Source organism: Diadema antillarum, unplaced genomic scaffold (genome assembly GCF_040938485.1).
Source record: "Diadema antillarum isolate AM-2024a unplaced genomic scaffold, OU_Dant_1.0 scf00000164, whole genome shotgun sequence".
NCBI classification, from domain to species: Eukaryota; Metazoa; Echinodermata; class Echinoidea; order Diadematoida; family Diadematidae; genus Diadema; species Diadema antillarum.
The window spans coordinates 697565-718072 of NW_027271053.1; the positions used below are offsets into that span (position 1 = coordinate 697565).

Here is a 20508-nt window from a genome sequence, read left to right on the forward strand (position 1 = left end):
GCAGATTTAGCATCATGATGATGTAGCAGGCCGAGTCTGAAACTCCAAGTAATTAACATCATAGTCCTCCATTGCCTTAGACAGGTAGAACCATCTTCCCATGAAACCGACGTCTCTTATCCTGTCTGGGAACTCCCTCCACGACACTTTCAGATGTTTGCATGTGGCGTCAAAAGACGACACCCTCTTGTCAAAATTGTCCTCCCAGACAATGGAACACACTCCCAAGTTCATGTATCTCAGCACCCCATTATTTCGAAGCAGCAGCAGTTTCTGGACGTGTCTGTCTGAATCTGGGTTCCTCGTAAAGTTGCTTAGCAACAAGAGGTCATTGCTGGCTTCCACAAGTTCTTGGTCAAAGCCCTCTTCACTGGGGTTCTGCCTCCATGTGTATCCAATCAGCCCAAGAGAGGTGATGTAAAACCCTGCCTTAATTGGGCGCTCTTTCATATCGCTAAAGATGTCCAATGTAGCCGATTTGTAGTCACGATACATGTTTTGGACATAATCACCTAAATGGATACAAGATAGAAATTAAATAAAGGTGTAAGTTTTCAACTTGGGAAAAGAGAAATCACCCAGAATAATATGGATTTCCAGATTCAATCACATCAGGTAGGAGAAATATCACCTAAACATGTTCTCTATTTGTATGATGATAAATCGTACATAGAACTCTTCTACTACAAAATTTATATACAGTGAAACCCCGTTATAACGAGGTCTGTGGGACCGCTGATATTACCTCGTTATAACTGTACACATTAAAAACAAAGAAAAACATCAGCATAAAGTCATATATCAATCAATCAAGCATAAGAGCAGTCTTTGCATTGTTATTACTAAAGTATGGATCGTTATTATTGATACAGAATAAAAAGGAATCATTTGTGAATTGATGCAAAAAAAGAAGACAAAAAAAAAGTAGGGGTTTAAATGGGTTCTTATTTTTCTTCCGAAAATCTCTTCGCATGTACATGGGGCGCCCCCCCCTCCCACTTTTTGTGCACCATACAAAGGAATACATAAGGTGTCATTACTTTGGCCCCCCCCCCCCCCCCCACCTTTTTAAACCCGGAAGTATGTAAGTGGCACCAAAAAGAAAGAGTAATAGAGATGGTAAGACCCTTTTTGGTGGGTTTTTTTGTTTTGTTTTTGTTTTTTTGCTTGTCAGCCAAAGAAACCCGGAAGTGGAAGGGGAGAGATGAGGTGAGGACCTTTTTTTTTTTTTGTATTATTTACCTGTTAGCTCATGAAACCCGGAAGTGGGCCCCCCTCCCCCACTTTTGAAAACGCTCTGCCGGCCCTGCTGTACAGGTACATGATGTTTGGACCCGGAGAAAATGCGTTTTTATTTTCTTTTGAAAATTTCTTCACATTTTGTACATCTGCTCTTGAAAGCTTAAGTGTCCGAAAATTGGGGCTTTTACTCTATCGCCTCCTGCTTACCATGCCATGCTCACCATGCATATACAGAAATGTACCACTATTGCACTGGCACCATTGCGTTAGCATTGCTCATCACCATGATCACGTCTTCTGAAAATGAAATCAATGGCAATGCATGCGTAGCACAGCACTTGTACATGTAGTAGCAGTGGTCAGCGTCAGTGCAGTGCATGTGCAGTTTTAATGACGTTACAGACCTACTATTCTAGGGATCGCATTGTATTACCGGACGCGATTTTCGTAATCGAATAATCGAGGCCTTTCGCACCTAGTCCTTGCACCAGAATCACAATTCATCCCACAAATCACCGTACACATTCTCACCGAGCAGATGACTAACTAAGAAAAAAATCGGCAAACGAGGCTCAAATTTCGTATTTTACGGTAAAATGTCTGTCTTGCACATTTCGATCAGTTCACGCGATAAAACCTTGTGAGAAATCGACAACTGGTTAGACTCTATACTTCTAGTTTACGTGCTTTGTCTATGGGAGCTGCACGCGCGGGTGATGAGTTGCGGGCCCCTTAGCGCACAACTATTCCGCATCGTTCGCGTTTGAGGACGATAGCTACAAATTTCCGATATTGATCAGTGAACTTTTGGTTCTATTGGAATCTTCAGCATTTTTCCTGTAGGTTCTATATGAGTGGAATTTCATAGAATTTCAGTCGTGAAATGTGATTCAAACATGCATAAAATTAACTACGAAGAGGTGCGGGTCACTCAACTATAAATTTGAGGTAAAATGTGAATTTTTTTCGTGTTTTTACATTTTTACATGGCGTTTTTGCGATTTCGGTCCACACAAAGTTCTGTGAGGCTAATCTACGAAGTCTCGCGCGTACAGAATGTCATTAGTACGCAAAAATGTGCGTGTCCGGTAATACCATGCGTCCGGTAATACCTTGACCGAAAGATCGGTCTGTATCTGTCCGTCGGGGAATGTTCAGCGGAGACTACGTCTGGCTTCACGGATCCCCTCCGTATACAGACCGAAGTCAATGATTGCGGCTCCTGTGTGGAGCAGTCGCGCACAGATCAAACGTTACGATAAACCAAATTTCAGACTGCTTTTTTACATTCAAACAAGTTTGACATGACATGACACATTATGCAGCAATATTTGGGATAAATTTCTCACATTGTGCAATCGAAATACTCACATAAACTCGGTTATAACGCAGAAATTTTATCGATATCGCAACATCGCCGTTCGCATGCTGTAAGTCGCCATTTTGAATCTGTAAGCCAATCACATGCGAGGTACGTGTTTTAGTAAAACAAACACGTAGAAACTACCTCACATGTGATTAGCTAATAGATTCATAGTGTATGTTTCTGCAGTTTGAACGTGACGACGCGACAGGCTGTGTTTTACGTTGAAAATTCTACTAAAGTGTTGGATTATTCATATATCTGGTGAGTGTAATGTATTCTTAAAAAGCAAATTTCACTATACAAGCTTAAATTTGCCGACCTAATGCCGTGAATTAGACGCAATCGAGAAGGGTGAGGTACCTCACCCAATTTTCCATAGAGACAGTGGTTAAGAACATCCACACAGCAATGGGTACTGCAACCTTCCGTCTGTCTACGGAGGACAGCGTTAATGGCAAAATATAAAAAGAGTCCTCCGGACAGACGGATCTTTCTGTCTACCAGGTAGGTAATACCATGCTTGCCCCTACGAAGTAAATTTAGACTAACGTTATCGTTACTTAGTCGCTAGCAGCAGAGGTCTATACATGCGTGATTATGTATCAGAATTTGCCATACAGAGCATGAGAAATACTTGAAATTTTAGCTTAAGAAAATTATACATACTAATCTTTTTTGGTAAGCCTCTCTGCAGCCTTTCTGGCACAACTATTCGTTGCTTCAGCTGAGAAAGTCGACTCCACATTCCACGCATGGAAGCTGCCATTTTGCATCTGAACTGCCTCTGTCAAGTACTTTATTTTTAAGAGTATTTACATAAACTATTCTGGGTAGATCTATATTTCTTCTGTTCAAGTATTGACAAAATATTTTTAACTAAATTTATTCCAGTGAAAAATATATTTCTAGAGTTTCTATATTTATGATTTTCACTTTGATATCGTTACTATAAAAAAGTACTGCTCTCTGCAGCCTACGCGCTTCAATCGGAGACACTCTCCACGAGAAAACAGTCAAAAGGATTGTACACTTTGTGGTTTTTAATCCGGTCTGATGAGACATGGATGGTATACCACAACCTCCAGCAGGTAATTTGAAATTACTAAATTGTTTTATCGCCATTTATCTCGTTTCAGGAACGTTTCAACGTCTGAATATAGCTAATTTATAGCTCGATAGCTCATGCCGACGAGAGACGCTCGTCACGGGAGAACACAGTCCCACATACTCATCTATGTGTTTTGCAATTTACGTGGCATGATACTGTAAATTTAGACGTAGCTAGGCTTCTTCCCACTACACTAGACTAGGGCCTAGATCTGCATAGTCTACACAGTGTATGTAACATACGAACCGACTAGAAATCTACACCAACTTACTACGGCCACGCCCATGTAAACTTACCATACGAGAGGCCGCGGCCAAGCGAGGGCAGCCAGGGCTTGCACTCCGTCTGGTGTGACAGTTATTTCATTCATGATCATGACCTAAGAATAATACAGTTCAAAAGTTCAGTTTGTCATGCTTGTTTTGTTTGTTTGTGTGTGTGTATGTGTATGTTGTAGATTCCGGAAATTGAACCAATGTATTTTTATACTAGATCCGACCAAGGGCCAAGGCAAGGAAGGCGCTAGACAGAAAGATCCGTCTGTCCGGAGGACTCTTTTGTATTTTGCCATTTAACGCCGTCCTCCGTAGACAGACGGAAGGTTGTAGTACCCATTGCTGTGTGGATGTTCTTAACCACTGTCTCTATGGAAAATTGGGTGAGGTACCTCACCCTTCTCGATTGCGTCTAATTCACGGCCCTAGGTCGGCAAATTTAAGCTTGAATAGTTAAATCAACTATTCAAGAATAGACTACCTGTACACTCACCAGATTAATGAATAATCCAATATTTCGGTCGAATTTTCAACGCAAAACACACATCAACTAGCCCGTCGCGTCGTCACGTTCAAACTGCAGAAACACACAGTATGAATCTATTAGCCAATCACATGCGAGGTAGTTTCTACGTGTTTTTTTTACTTAAATAAAGTACCTCGCATGTGATTGGTTTACAGATTCAAAATGGCGACCTACAGCTAGCGAACGGCGATGTTGCGATATGGATAACATTTCTGCATTATAACCGCGTTACTGTGAGTATTTCGATTGCAAAATGTGAGAAATTAACCCCAAATATTGCTGCATAATGTGTCATGTCATGTCAAACTTGTTTGAATGTAAAAACGCTGTCTGAAATTTGGTTTATCGTAACGTTTGATCTGTGCGCTACTGCCACACAGGAGCTGGCATCATTGACTTCGGTCTGTATACGGAGGGGATCCGTGAAGCCAGACGCAGTCTCCGCGGAACATTCCCCGACGGACAGATACAGACCGATCTTTCGGTCAAGGAAGGCGCAATACAGTTTAAAACTTTAATTTAAAATAAAGAGCAAGTTACCCAATGTTCGACAGCCTAACTAAACTGCAGAAGCAAAGTAGCGTGCATGATTCGAACGCCTGCACTGCGATCATAGTTCGAACGCCTATGCTCATTGTTTGACCCCTTATGTCCGTGCTTCGACATTCGCGACATACCGCGCCGCGCCGTGCGCTTGCCCTGCCTATAAATTTTGATGAATGGTAACCTGGTATGCTGTAAGGTTGATTATCATGCAATTTTGCAATTTAACCATTGTGTAAATGTTGTGATTGGGGACTGCAGATTTTGCATTTTACAGTGTGTCCTGTGCTTAAAAAATGTTCATTATTGTGCAATATCACATAGGAAACTTTGATATCCCCCACATTTGTGATGGTACTTTAGTCTCGGGTGTATACTGTTTGCATGAAAGTGCAAGAGAGGTTTACGGCAGATACATGTATATAGAGTGCACATGCTTCTTAATGATCACACTATCCTCTTTGACTTCACAGATGTAGATCTGCGAAACATCATTGATAAGCTGGCCAACTTTGTTGCCCGTAATGGATCGGAGTTTGAGCAGATGACCAAAGAGAAACAGAAGGACAATCCCAAATTCCAGTTTCTCTTTGGAGGAGAGTACTACAATTACTACATGTACAAAGTCTCTTCTGAGCAACAAAGTGAGTAGACTTTTATTCATCCATACCAATTAGGATTTTATTTCAAAAATTATGCAGTACCCGCTGCATACTTCAAGGATTGGAACTAGCACTGGCTGCCGGGTGGTGGAAGCTCGGCGGTCGAGTAGATAAGACAGTTGTCCGGAGATCAGGAGGTCGTAGGTTCGAATCCTGCCTGAGTATGTGTGCCCATGATTTCTTCTGTCATGGCTTTTTACTAAAACACTGATCAATTCAGCGTTTATTTATGTTGATGTAGGGCAATTTGTCAATCAGTTGCAATAAAAATATCACTTTATGAAGTGTATGCCATCATGATTTTGAGAAAGCAGCATTTTCTTGCAATCCTCAGCTGATTTCCTCTTCAGATAACAATTGATATGAGATTGATAGCTGCCCATTCTGTCATCAAAGTACTTCATGATTTTGAAATGAGAAATGAAGGCCATCAAGGAAGGACTCTTTTTCTTATTAGTGCAAAAAAAAAAGGGAAGTGTTATGATGTGAATGTTACATTAATCACTGAAAGAGCAAAGTCTTGTTTCAAATGCTAAAAATGCCTTCATTTGAAGCTTCTTGTGCACAAGGAATGCTTCATCTCAATGAGATGTTTCTCGTTTCCATGATGAAGGCATACAGCAGAAGGAGAAGCTGGCCCAGCAGCAGGCCATCATCCAGGACGTCATCACCCAGCAGTCGATCCAGTCGGCGCCATGGCAACCACAAATCCAGCAGCAACAGCAGATAGAGGAGCAGATCGCCCAAAGCGAGGAGAACCTGGGCAAGCAGAAGGAGGTCCTCATGCAGCAGCAGAATGTAAGCCGGACCTTGCCCTTCCATTTGAGAAATGCTGGGTAGCCTCAGAGATGATAGATGGGCCATCAATGTTTTTTCTTTCTTTCTGTCTGTCTGTTGTTCTTTTCTGGAATGCCGCTATTCAGGAATTCTGAAAAAATGGAATTCATTTCACTATACAAAAAGCTTTGACTACAGTGCCACAGCAAGAATGTGCTTTAACTTTGATGGTAAACTGGAACCAATTAAGGACATAATGTCAAAATTAACTGACAAAACTGCTGCCAGGGTTAGTACTTCATATACTGTGGTGTCGTTTTTGAGCTCAACAGGCCTTGACTGTGCAGATAGTCAGTTGGGATGGCACACTTCATAATATTTCTGTCTTGAATGCATTGTTTTGATGGAGCTAATGTCAACTGTGAAACTTTGAAAGTGGAAATTTCTGTGGTGGGGATATTTTTGTGCACTTTGCACAGCATGACACTAGCATAAAAATAAAAGCACAGAAATTTTTTGCTTGTCATATGTAACACACTGTATACTTTGTTATATTTAGATTCCACAGAATTTAAAACACACAGAGTTCATCCTACCCAGCCGAGCTCCAAAAATGCCTTTTTCACAGTAGTTAGCCTTGCATGTCTCAACCTCGTGTATAAAAGTGAAAATACTTGCTGGAATCGATGCTCAGGGTAATGCTTATATGAGGCACAGCAAAATTTTACATTTTGGTATAAGCCATGGTCCAGTTTTTATCCACTTTCTACATGGCAACCAATTTTTGGCTGTCCACCTTAACTTGTGTAGCGTTTGTTTCTCTCATGTCGCCATGCAGAAGCAAATAGAGGAAATCATTGTGAAGAACAGAGAGCAGGTGGTGGTTGCCATGGCAGCAGACCTGGACGTCAATCTCGGTGAGCTGGACACCAGACTTCAGGCCATCGTAGATGCCTGCACCAAGGATGCCATCTCCGTAAGTATTGCCTGACAAAATGATTCCATGCCATTCCATGTCATCTTTGAGTTCAGTTTGATTTCAGTAGAGCAGAGACTGGGCTCAGTCGGTAGCGCCTCTGCCTCACAGTTGACATGATCGGGGTGAATTCCTGAGTCTAGCTGAGCAATGTTGTTTGTAATCATGCCGTCCCCTCTAGTAACAGGCAAGACACTTTGTCCCTTGGTTAGGATGTTAAATGGAGTTTCCGTGTGTGAGCTATTTATGACTCTTGCATGTAAAAGAACTTGGTACATTCATTCATCGCATAGTGCAGAGTATCAACTCGTTGAAGTTGTTTGCTTACCCACCCACACAAGAAAAACAGTTGAATGATGCCAACCCCTCGCGGTTTGCCCCAGGTGACTAGCAGTAGTCAGCAAATGGTATCAATCAGGCACATTGCGCCAAATGAGAAGAAGTTCTGATTTCACTGGCTGGCAAACTATTATTGCATGAGGGCACTGAGCTGACATAAGTAATACATTGATTAAGATTTGTGTATTATTTTAATGGTTGTGACACAAAAAAGGCATCCATCACTGTGTACCAGGTATACAAACTCTTCACTTGTTTATGTGTAGGAAGGGATGAGATCAGAATGAAGTGAACCTGAACATCCATTTCTCAGACAGACTTGTTTCTGTATACTGTGTACGCTGTTATTTTCGCGTACAGATATTTTCGTGAATGAGGAGGCCATAGACGTTTTCGCGAGATGTTGTTTTTGCGAATTGATGCAAACGCTTAACGTAAATGCACTATTACCCAAGCACATGGAGACATTTTCGTGTGTTGTAAAATTTGCGATCCAACTGTAATTCGCGAAATTTGCGAAAATTAAACCCTCACATAACAGCTTATACAGTATTTTGATTTCTGAGCTCCTTTTAGTATCTTGTTTGGACAGCTAAGTGCTTCAGGGAGGTGCTTTCTCCCCCCTTTTTTTTTCTTTCTTTACCCCATGTGAATAATGGATGATTAAATCCTGGTATGACTTCAAATGCAGTGGATGCTTGTAAGAAAGATTGACTCCTTGACCCTCCATGTTCTCTGTAACTACAACATATGTATCTGATGGGTTGTAGCAGTTAGTATCAGCTGATTTGGTTTTTAACTGCTCAGTCTTACATGGAATTGGAATGGTGGATATGTTATCTTGTTTCGTCTTTCAGAGTGGAAAGCAGTGGATTTTCTCAACATCAAAGTCTCCCAAACACTGCGAGTTGATAGCCAAGTACCTCCTGCATCAGATTCTAGCCAAGGCTGCACCCTTCAATGCCAAACTCCACCTCATCTACCTGATCAATGACGTCCTCTATCACTGGTAATACAGTTTCTGTTGTATGCAGTTATTACCTCCACCAAGGGAGGAGGTTATGTTTTCGTTACCATTGGTTTGTTTGTTTGTCTGTGACCAAAATAACTCAAAAAATTGTGAACGGATTGGGTGAAACTTGCAGGAAAGGTTGAGAATGACACAAGGAATAGATGATTAAATTTTGGTAGTGATCCGGAAGTTTTTATGGATTTAATGAAGGATTTTCGATATTTTGGCAGGTAGCGTCAATGAACTTGGGAGTTCAAGCTGTGAATTTTTGAGGTTTTCATATGCGCACTTAAGTGCATGCTCTAGTTTCTACCAGGGCGAAGTGCGCCTTGCTGAGGGCTTATAACGTAATAAAAGTTTCTATATTGGGAAATCGGCGATTTTTCAGCATACATATGTATGGGTGGAAATCACTGATTGCTATGAAAGAACAAGATCATTGGTGAAAAGTAGCTGCTTGGCGGAGGTTTGCACTCTCAGAGTGCTTTTCTATTTTCTACATTATTACGAGGCTATTTTACGATAAGTTAGGCTATTATATTTCACTTATGAATGTACCATTTTCCTTTCTGAAGAAGAAATTCTCACCATTTTAATCACTTGTCACTGAACAGAATAAGATGAATAGAATAAGAATATTGATATTGTCCATGATAACATTCACATCCAATGCCCCAAGTAGTGATTGATAGTCAAATTATCACTATCTGCTTAGCAGCTTTGCACATTTTTGATGAGTAGTTTGGAAGGCAGCCTATATGTGTGCACCTAGTATGGGTTACAACTGTCTCAGTAGAGCATTCTCCTGATTGTGTTCTTCTCTCACTCCCCCCCCCCCCCCCTCAATTCACCCTCTCTCTTTCTCCCTGTTATTCATACCCCGTGGTGCCTTGCCCACACCAGTACGAGGCGAAACGCACAAGAACTCCAGCACGCCCTTGAGGACGTGGTCCTTCCGATCTTCTGTACAACTCACTCTGGGGCGGATGAAGACCAGAAGGGGAAGCTGGAGAAGGTATGTGAAGCAATTTCGTATTGAGTAGTGTTTGGGTTTGTTGGTGTATTAGAGAATCATAGCTGCCAATTTATTATCATAATTATTATTTTAAACCATCTTCAATTGTAGTTTTTTTTTTTCATCCAAAAGAAATATAGATTATGTTTTCCTAGGATTTGACTACCATGCTTAATTTCTGCATTTTCCCCATTTTTAAACCAGAATATATTTTCGCTGTTATTCTCTTTGGCATCAGAATATTATACTTTTATCAGTCATCAGTATGCTTCTGGATCTGCAGTGACAGCAGCCAAAAAAGTATGAGTAAAAAGAGTAACATCAGATTTTCCTTTATCAGGGCTGGCTTAATTGCTATACCATGTAATTTAATCATGTTAATTTCAGTCAGTCTAACTCATTCATGCTGTGATTCATGCAAGGAATGTGGTCATATATTCATTGCATGTTATAACATTTCTTTGTTTGTTTGTTTCTTGTTTGTTTAAATGAATTTTGCCTTTATTTGTAATGATCTTTTCCATCCAGGTATTAAAGTTGTGGGAAACCAATAATTACTTCAACAGTGAAGTCATGGAGAAGTTAAAAAATCCTGGAGATTCACTGACACTGTACCAGGTAAGCGAGATCTGTTTTTATGTTTATTTTATATTTAATCTACAGAAATGTGTATAATTGCAGAAGTTAATGGCAAGTAGATAACTGAGAGTAGACTACCAGTAGTTGTTTCTTCATAGTGGGTGAGACAATTGAAATTTGTTTCATCAGCATGGACCATCTCTTTTATTTCACCCTCATTTTCTTAAAGAAGCATATAATTTCAAGGCAATGAACTTACAATAATGTCAATGCAGTGTATGACAGCAGATATTGAATACTGTATCTTTGCTTTCCACTGGATTGGATACTTGGAGAGAATGACTTTGAATTCAGGTGCCATCTGTCTATGACTTTTGGGATCTTTACTGTAATTTTTGTGTGGAATGATGATTCGTCTAGTAAATATTCAGATCTGGTCATTGTTTGTATTTGATTGAGAAACTCTGACCATGCCTTTTATGGATGATTGAAGATATGTTATAAGCTGTGGAAGGAAAAGAAAAAGAACATCTGTCGTGCAAAGTATGTGGTACATCTTTACTCCACTTTGCAACACCATGAGACAGTGTGATCCAAACTGGCATATAAACTGCAATTTGAATGTCAGTTGCCATTGTCTGCTGAGACCTGTTTGAAAATGAAAGGAAAAAGACTTCTAGAATATGATATGCATGGAGCTCATTGCTGAATGAAAGAATACGCAAAACTTACTGTAAAACGAGGAATTTTCGCGTGCATTTTGATTTCGCGAATTTCGCGAGCGCCAAGATTCGGGAAATTAAAATGCACGCGAAAGTTCTTGTCTACACTATATGCATTGAATGCCAGTGACAGTTCGCGAAAATTTCATGCCGCAAAAAAGGCCGTCGGCTCCAATTCGTGGAAAACTCATGCCGCGAATATATCATGTTTTACAGTATTCTAATATTCTCCATGCTCTATATGTCTCTGCAGGCCTCACAGATCGCAGAGAATGGAGACGCCATCCGCCAGATCCAGGCTAGTACCCAGAGCCAAGTGACCGGCCTGGAGAAGCAGCACAATGACTACGTGATACACATGCGGCAACACGCCCAGCAGCAGCAGCAGCAGCAACAGCAGCAACACGTCCAGCAACAGCAGCAGCAGCAGCAGCAACAGCTGGCGGTCTCCCTGCCTCAGGCCCCTTCCACGTCTTTCGCCCTGCCCCCGACGCAGACGGCTGCTGCGGGTACGCCAGCCCCCTCTGTCCCAGCCTTCCCCACAGCCTCCTCGGCAGGAACCCTGGTACCGGGTCAGTTGCCCCCTCAGACAGTCAGTGTACCCCAGGGCATCGTGCAGGGGGCAGCGGTGGTACCGAATGCGGATGGTCTGCCACCTGGATTACCGACACTCCCACCAGGTAACCAAGAACATTAGCTTCTCTCTCACTCTTGGATTTTTATGTTTTTGTTATTCATATTGAAAATGCATATAAACACACAAATATTCTTCTTTTGTCGTACCGATACTGTCCTTGATATCATTAAATGTATTGAATTTATTTCTTCCACATACTGACCATTGACAGTTAAAAAAAAAAAGAGATAAGAGTCAAGAATGAGGGGCATTGAGTGATTGTAATCTTTACAAGCTGCTAATCTTTGCAAATGTTTGTATGCATGTGTGCTGTTGTCTCTGATGTTGCCACCTGTGGTCTTCCTACTTGCAGGGTTGCCACCACAGCTGGGAGACCCACAACAACCTCAGCTGCCACCACAGTTGCCGGGTGAGCAGCAGTCTCAACATTTGACCATTGCCAATTAGATGCTCAGTTTGCAAAGGGTTCCATGATCGCAGCCATCAAAGGGAAAATAAACAAATAAGCAACCTCTTCCCCATGAAACCAAAGAGTGATCAAACTAATCTGACGTGATTCCATTTCAGTGAAGAGCAGTTTGCAAAATTCAGACTTTACATTTAATCACATCAATGCTGTATTTATTCTATAGAGAGAACTTTTTCAACATATCCAACTGTGGATGAGGACATCTGTTTTGGACTCGTTTTGTTTTTCAGGATTCATTAAAAGTGTTTGCACTATTGAAAGTAAGTCATAATTGCAGACATTTGCTTCAGGAAGATGTGGATTTCTAGTCATTCATTACTGTATGTATAATGCCCTCCGAACTACATGGTATTGTAGTGTAATGGTTTAAAGAGAGTAAAATTCCTTCTGTTTATTTGATTGGGGAAGCTAATTCAAGGTTTAGGAGAATGGTCACGTCATATGTAAATGTTTATATCTGACATGATCATGTTTTTGCTGTGATGTTTGTCGACAGGTATGCCTCCCCTTGATCCAACTCTCTTTGCAAGGTTTGACCCCTCGATACCGCCCCCTGGTCTGCCTCCAAGCTTCAGGCCCCCGCTCCCCTTCCCTCCTGGTGAGTACCCCACCCCTGCCAACACTTTGCAATTAAGCCAACATGTGGTTAGTGGCATTGACCCACGGCATGTCTTTGCCGTTGAACAATGACCCGGCCAGAATTATTCTCCCCCATCCGCTGGGAGTGGGGGAGGGTATCGAACTGTAGGTATAGGTGTGATTCCAGTGAATGGGGTAATAATATGCTATGAAGGGCTTTAATTGAGCACTGCTGTGTAGAGGATTAGTGTTATAGAAGAAAGAGCCATTATTATTGTTATAAAGACGTGGCAGTCCCTCATTGTTACATAAGTGCAACAAATTGATGGTGGAAGTCATTAATTTTATGATATTTCTTTAGGTGTACCTGCACTGTGTACATCTTAAGTGCAAACACGTTATATTACAAGCACTGTAAATATGGATAGCCTTTCAGCTAAGAAGTAGAAGTCTTCAGCCTCCACCGTTCTAAATCTATTCTTGTGAGAACCATTGTGTACGAATGAGAAAATAAAACTTTACACACATCTTTTTGAGTCCAGTGTGTGAGCATGGTACATATAGAGGATTACAATGCATGAGTTTTTATGTTTTTCTGAGTCTCGATTGTTCACATTTTGATATTTTCTCTGAATAAGCCTTGAACTATGCACAAAATATCTGCCTGCATACTGTGAAATAAACAAACCATTCGGTGCCAAATTACTCTTTATAATGAAGAATCAGCACAAACTACCTTAAAGGCACAATTTACCATTTGTAGATGAAACAAACACCCAACATTAATAGTTCTAAAATGTGAGTTAGGGATAGAAACAATCGCTGTAAAAATTTGAGTACGTATAATTGATGTTAAGTATTGTTAAATACACGAAATGAGAACAGTAGTTACTATTAAAATGTTTGCAGACTAAACCGTCTACAATTATGGTTTATTGAGAAAAATACTGATATCTCCATATATTTTAGGTTTTATTGCGAAAATTTTATATGGTAGGATGTTTTGTGATACAACAGACCTACAGATATGCATCAAATGTGATATCTTGAAAATTTTGTAATCACTGTTCCCAAAGGTAGACAGGACCTTTAAATCACATATGCTGGGTTTTCTCAAGAGATGATGGCACAGCATGCCCAGATGATTCTGAGTGTAATGTATTGTGACTTGGATTATTACCATGTGTGATTTTTATGTCACACTCTCCATGAATAACGATCAAGACAACATCACAGAAGCACCATATCCACTCTCTCAGGAGAACCCTTCACCAATGACCATTTCACAGGTGATTAAATGGGTCGACTTCCAGCCAGAGACCCTGTCGGCATTTTACTGAACTAAAGATGAAATATTTGTGAAAGAAAACAAACACTTGTTTCGATACACACAAGATTCTACCCTTTGTTGATTCTCAAATATCAAAACCATGCTGTCTGTGATATACATTCTTTAAAGGGATGGGATGCTTTTTGGTTGACATGGAGATTCAGATTTTGAACTTTTTGTGAGATGATTAAAAACTACTTATGGTCCTAGTAAAAGGTGGGACCCACATTTTATTTGGAGCACTTTGTTTTGCTTTATTTCTGGATATCTCAGCCATTTCAAGATTGATTTTCATCATATAAACTTTTAACTCCTCTTAGAGTTGTATGCTCTTTAATATTTCATAAAGGAATTTATAATTATTTCGCAAAAAGTTCAAAGCTGAATCCATATCTCAACCAAAACTATACCATCCTTTCATGTTTTTGTATACCATGTTTATATATCTTGTATTCTTCTCTGTAGGTATACCGCCATTCCAGCTCCCACCGGGCATCGATTTCTCCAAGCCCCCACCGGGATTCTTCCCCGAACTCCCTCCCCCGCCGCTCCCTCCCATGAGCCAACCCCCCATAGCCTCGGCTGAGATCAACAACGAAGTCTCCCTCCTGCCCAAGGTGCCCTACTACGACCTCCCAGCTGGGCTCATGGCACCCCTTGTGAAGGTGGGTGGGGTCACATGGCACTTGTTACTGGTCTTGCCCCCTCCTATGCCCCCCCCCCCCCCTCCAGCGAAAGTTCAGAGTTTAATCTGATTTCACATTTACTCTGCCCAAAACTCACTTCTTGAACTTTTGGACACTTCAAATACATTGAAATGTTCATGGTTTGATAGACTTCAGTTTCAGTCAGTTATAGATTTGAAGCACTGTACTCTTGCACCCTTATTCAAACTGCACTATGATTAAACATTAGGGCTGTGTGATTATTAATGGCTTGCCACACTGATGATATGAATTTGTCCAAATTGCCCAGCATGTTTTGTATTCTTGCTGTTTTAGATGCTTAAGTTTCCTTAGAAGGACGACCAGTGGTAGAGCTAATGAGAGTTGAGGAACATGACAAACTGTGTTAAATTAGTGCATTTGAGAGGTATCGTTGCTATTGCTGACATGTTTTGCTGATAATGTTTGTATGTCACACACAGCTGGAGGACACAGACTACAACCCCCTGGACCCGGAGGACATCCGGTTACCCCCTCCCCAGGCCCCCAGTGAACGCCTTCTGGCTGCAGTGGAGGCTTTCTATGCTCCACCCTCTAGGGATGCACCAAGAAATAGGTGGGTGGTAACCATAGGGGTGGTAGAACAAATTCAAACAAAAGAGTTGTGTTCAAATCTTTGGCTCCATTGTTTTTGCTAGTTTTGTCAAGTGCAAAATACACTTGTGAATGTTTCTTTTATGGTCTGTAATGTAGCATTTGCATATGACATCCTGCATGTATCCAGGGCTACACACTAACCCATATTTTTATGGGTCTGACCTTTCTGTCGGACCAGTAGGTACCCAGTTTTTCCATTTTTTACCTGTCCATTTTTGAAAAAGTTACTGCACCGACAGTGGTCAGGAACCGTTGGACCAGTGCCAGTGTGCAGCATTGATTTATCCTGAAAAATTTGGTCACAAAGAGAGAAATTCCTAGTGCAAGTGTTATGAAGGATATCTGTATCAGAAGCAAAAGCTGTGTAGATCTGACACTTGTATTTAGATATGAAACACCCCTTTGCTATTATATCAATTCAACACTAGTGACAAAAAAGAAATGTGACTTAGACATTTCAAGCACCCATAGATTATGGATAGATAGATAGATAGATAGATGGATGGATGGATGGATGGATGGATGGATGGATGGATGGATGGATGGATGGATGGATGGATGGATGGATGGATGAATGGATGGATAGATGGATGGATGGATAGATTGAGTGATTGATTGGTTGATTAATTAATTTATTGATGGATTTATTGATAGATGGATGGATGGATTTATTAATTGATTGGTTGATGAATGGATGGATTGATTAATTGATTGATGAATTATCTTGCAGTGAAGGGTGGGAACAGAACGGGCTCTTTGAGTTCTTCAAGGCCAAGCAGAAGTATTCCAAACAGAAGAAGGAGCGGGAGAAGGAGGGGAGGGAGAAACCCAAGAAGCCCCTCTCGCCCCTCCGGATGCCATCCAGGGTGGAAAAGGAGCTCACCCCGCCTCCCGTCAAACCAGTCACTCCACCCCCCAAGCAAGAGTCCAGGAGGAGATACAGGTTAGTAGGGGGCAACTTGATGATTAGATTCCACTACATTCCAAGAGAGAAGAGCATGCTCTGTGACTGAAACTTTTGTTTCTTTGGTTTTTGTCACTGTTTTGTTTTTCTTGTTTTGAAGGGCAGGTTACATTACAGCCTAATAAGGGGGATTCTATTCCATTTTCTTTGTTGAGAAGCTAAGTAAAGTTGGATGATAAATGAAACCACAGGCACAATCTGTGTGCTGGCCGTGGAGCTTGTAATGATTTGTAGGTCATTCAGGAGAGCATGTCTTCCACTGGCCTCTATATGTAATTTAGCTACAAATTCTTGATTTCATTAAGAAGTGGGTCAATAAGAACTCAAACGTGCTCATCACTATTCTCACAACATAACCCGTTGAGAGTGAGTCCCAAGTATACTCAGGCAAGTTGTCTATGGGAAATGCGTGCTGAAGCAAAATTAGCTTGTCCTCAACGGGGTAATGATGCCACCAGTAAATGTGAACACAGGCTCTGTGATCTTGCCAGACTGCCTTCTGGTACAGTGCACACTCAGTAACTGGGAATCACCTCAGTGTGAACTCTGCTAAGGTACAACAAAATCCTGTGAAACAAATTTTGATTTTCACCTCATAATTGCAACTGCAATGTGCATGATTGAGGCATATTTTGACTGAAATACTAAAAGCACTGTCCCCATCAATGTCTCAAAAGTGGTGACGAAATCCTGACTGGTAATCTCAAGGTTTTCAATTTTCCAGCCATTTATGGTTCATCCCTGACAAGCCAGGTCACAGACTGCTGATTGCGCAGTCATAACATTGGACAGTAATCAGCAGGATGCAATAGTATGGCATTGCAGCATGGGAGAAAAGGCTGTCCCCCAACCTGTCGTGACTAGGAGGGGGCCACAGTAATAATATTTATATGGCGCTGCTGTGGAGGCTGCTCAGAATGATGAGGTACACCCCTTTAAGGCTGCCGTGCATAATCTCCTTGTGCCATTAGGTCGAGGTCACGCTCAAGGTCAAGATCTCGCTCCAGGTCGAGGTCACGATCCAGATCACCACCAAGGAGGTTACGCCGGTCGAGGTCAAGGTCGAGGTCCCGGTCGCGGTCGAGATCCCCGCCTGGCCGATTCTTCCGCCGGTCGTCGAGATCCAGATCGAAGTCACGTAGCCGTAGCCGAAGCCGTAGTCGCAGTCGCAGTCGTAGTCGTAGCCCTCCTGCGTACCGCCGAGACAGGAGGGAGAAGTCTCCCAAGCGAAGCCCCACGCCAGATTATGGAATGTGAGTTATATACCTTTGAACATTATATGCAGTATTAGATCAAACATAGTATAAAGTATTCCATCCCAAAGATTGTGATATGCAATAATAGGTCATCCACAATCTTAGTATATCAACCGTTTGTGGTTTAGATTGGTTTAAAAGTCTCAAAAAACACATTGTTATTCTAGAGAAGTTGACAGACACCCCTAAAATCCTTGTTTCTAAGATTTGTGCATGAAAACCAGAACTAGTCACATCATTACTTTGTGACACATTTTGTGAGTTCCTTGTGAATTGAGGGAACAAAGATAGTTGTTTTGACCACTGCAGTGTCTCTCTTTTGATAGACATTGACCACATTGCATTTTTTCTTCCTGCATGCAGTCAACCTTTCTACCAGATGAATGTGGAAACCAAGCTGGGAGAAGACAACAAGGGTCACCAGCTCATGAAGAAAATGGGTGAGTGAGAGGTTTGAACTGAGGACCTAAAGTTCCAGTGATATGTCACCTCCATTTCAGGAAGGACTTACAATGCTGCTACTTTGACACGCAGCACGGTTATAGCTGATTTGTTGCTGAATCGTAAGTTGCAGTAACATAAGGTATTCCATGAAATGTGGAGAAAATACAGCATGTCTTCGATTAATCTTATGTGTCAAAGAATTTATAGTTCCCACTTGCTTTCAGTGTGACCCTCATGCCTCGTGGTTCCAGAAGAGAGAGAAATCATTCTCATGGGTATGATGATTCCAGGTGGTTATCTGTCATCATTCAATCTTGTGAGCTGTTAGGGTCTAGCAATTTGTATTTGTTGGGAGGGGTTAGAGATACTCTGCCATAACCGCTATCTCAAATCCTCCTTCATGTCAACGAGAAATGAAGAGAAGGATTATAGAGCTGCCAAATCTCCCTGATCCAGCAGGAGACTTCCTGTAAACATCAATAATTTCTCATGTCTGGAGAAGAGAATAGAAAATGCTCCCTGAGTTTGCAACTGATTGACAAATTGCCCTACATCGACGTAAATGAGTTGGACATTGTTTTGCCCATTGAGCTCCATGTAGCTCAAGTATCTTCTTGATTGCTCTGCAAAATCTCCCTGATTTTGATGGGTGACTGTTTGGTAGCCGTGACATTGCAACAATATCTCATCATATGACCTTTCACCCTCATCACATGACCATCATTACCTCCCCCTTCTCCCCAGGATGGTCCGGCCAAGGTCTCGGTGCCAAGGAGCAGGGCATCGTCAACCCCATCGAGAGCGGCGACGTCAGGCAGAACATGGACAAGTACAAGGGGGTGGGCGTAGACATCAATGACCCCTTCGAGAGCTTTAGGAAGAGCAAGAGCTACACCTACAACAGGAGGAAATGAGGTGGGTTCTCTATTAAAACTTTTAGTTAATAGTTTAACTTAGTTTTAGTTACTTAATTAAAATCACATCCATCATAAGACGGCTGACCTAAGAAGGCCTGTGAGTGATACGATGTTACAAAACATACGAGTATATGAATCAATACACAAAAACATATAAAGAGAGCGAGAGAGAGAGAGACAAAAAAAAAGAAAAAATATATATATTGTATACCTGTGCATACTCACATATTAAAGTAATACACAGTCAACAACTGATGCAATTCACACCTCTCAGGATCCTCTCAGATACGCCTTTTCATGACTGTTGAGTCATTGTTAGATCATTTTCTAAGAGTCCTCATGTGGCATTCTTTCTCTGTTGTATAGCATTTTTCTGTGTACAGCTGTAAAGTGATAGGTTTCTTGTTATCTGTTTTGCTCTTTATTAACCCTAAAAGGGCCGGGGGCGGGTTGAATCAACCCCCCCCCCCCTTGACATTTTTCGCGACTATTCCGCTGCACAAAATTTTTTGACCGCGCCGTTCACTGACTTTTTACTTTCAAGTCTCGCACATCTTTTGGCACCATTTTCGTGAAAAAACGCTGCATGACCTTTTATACATGCCTGTCAGACCGAAAATGGCTCAAAAATGTCTCAAAAATGTGATTTTGTGTATAAAGTCTATGCAAATGGAGTTTTCTCACCTTATTCATAAAGATATTGATTATTTTCACTTTCAAAGGCTGAAATCAATTATTTTCAGCATGATTATGCTTGAAATAGGTTCTGTCATAAATTTTGCGAAAAAAATGATGAAACAAAAGGTCGAAAAACAACGAAATACAGAAGTTCATAAAACGTTCAAATACATAAGAAATTAGTTTTGACACCAGATTTTTTTTCCAATTACATTGTAAGAAATGCTACAAGGAATAATGTCACCAAAAATTAGGATGCCTTTAGCTTTACTTTCTGAATTAGAGCAAAATTTATGATTTCACGCATATTAATTAATATGAAATATAAAAAATGAAAAATTCAATTTTTTCTTTCATAGTTTGGTAGATTACGGACAGGTAATGTATGTGCCAATTTTCAGGGCGATTGCATGATTGATGGCCGAGATCTCGGGGGGGGGGGGGGGGGGGGGGGGGGGGGGGGGGGGGGGGTTTGAATCAACCCTTCCCCAGCCACAGAACACCCAAAAAAAGCCCGGCCTGGTTAGGGTTAAAAAGAAACAACCAACAATACAGTGATACAAGTTGGCAACATTGTGGATAAAATAGTAACAATTTAGAAGTGAAAGAATATATTATTGTTAATGCAGTAATGACATGGACTTTGTATTTCTATGTAAAGTTCTTTCTTGAAGTTGATTGTTTTTACTTAATTGTTTTTTTTTTTACGTAATTTTAGTTTAAATTCTTGTCACGACCAACTTTTTGTACTGTGCAGAGAGGGAGATCTG

General features: G+C 41.2%; 2 protein-coding genes across 2 annotated transcripts; one reads left to right on the forward strand and one right to left on the reverse strand.

Moving 5' to 3' along the window:
• Nucleotides 1-3374, reverse strand: LOC139722387 (mitochondrial import inner membrane translocase subunit Tim29-like). The gene is made up of 2 exons (XM_071633695.1): nt 3275-3374; nt 1-512 (listed from the first exon to the last, which is right to left on the reverse strand). The coding sequence occupies exons 1-2, from the start codon at nt 3372-3374 to the stop codon at nt 13-15; spliced, it is 600 nt and encodes a 199-aa protein (XP_071489796.1). The 3' UTR covers nt 1-12.
• Nucleotides 3375-3584: 210 nt separating this feature from the next.
• LOC139722368 (calcium homeostasis endoplasmic reticulum protein-like) lies at nt 3585-19057 on the forward strand. The gene is made up of 16 exons (XM_071633675.1): nt 3585-3696; nt 5534-5704; nt 6336-6520; nt 7338-7475; nt 8672-8823; nt 9730-9841; nt 10370-10459; nt 11396-11822; nt 12132-12188; nt 12745-12846; nt 14623-14822; nt 15305-15438; nt 16210-16422; nt 17415-17696; nt 18063-18139; nt 18888-19057. The coding sequence occupies exons 1-16, from the start codon at nt 3669-3671 to the stop codon at nt 19055-19057; spliced, it is 2538 nt and encodes an 845-aa protein (XP_071489776.1). The 5' UTR covers nt 3585-3668.
• Nucleotides 19058-20508: the final 1451 nt, after the last annotated feature.

What these genes read in the sequence shown, in the direction of transcription:
- LOC139722387 (XM_071633695.1), bottom strand. Translation starts at nt 3,374, where the DNA reads ATGGCAGCTTCCATGCGTGGAATGTGGAGTCGACTTTCTCAGCTGAAG. An exon ending in AGGCTTACCAAAAAAGATTA is followed by an intron (nt 513 to 3,274) that starts GTATGTATAATT and finishes GTATCCATTTAG; the next exon opens with GTGATTATGTCCAAAACATG.
- LOC139722368 (XM_071633675.1), top strand. Translation starts at nt 3,669, where the DNA reads ATGGATGGTATACCACAACCTCCAGCAG. An exon ending in ATTACCGACACTCCCACCAG is followed by an intron (nt 11,823 to 12,131) that starts GTAACCAAGAAC and finishes TCCTACTTGCAG; the next exon opens with GGTTGCCACCACAGCTGGGA. An exon ending in CCCACGCCAGATTATGGAAT is followed by an intron (nt 17,697 to 18,062) that starts GTGAGTTATATA and finishes TCCTGCATGCAG; the next exon opens with TCAACCTTTCTACCAGATGA.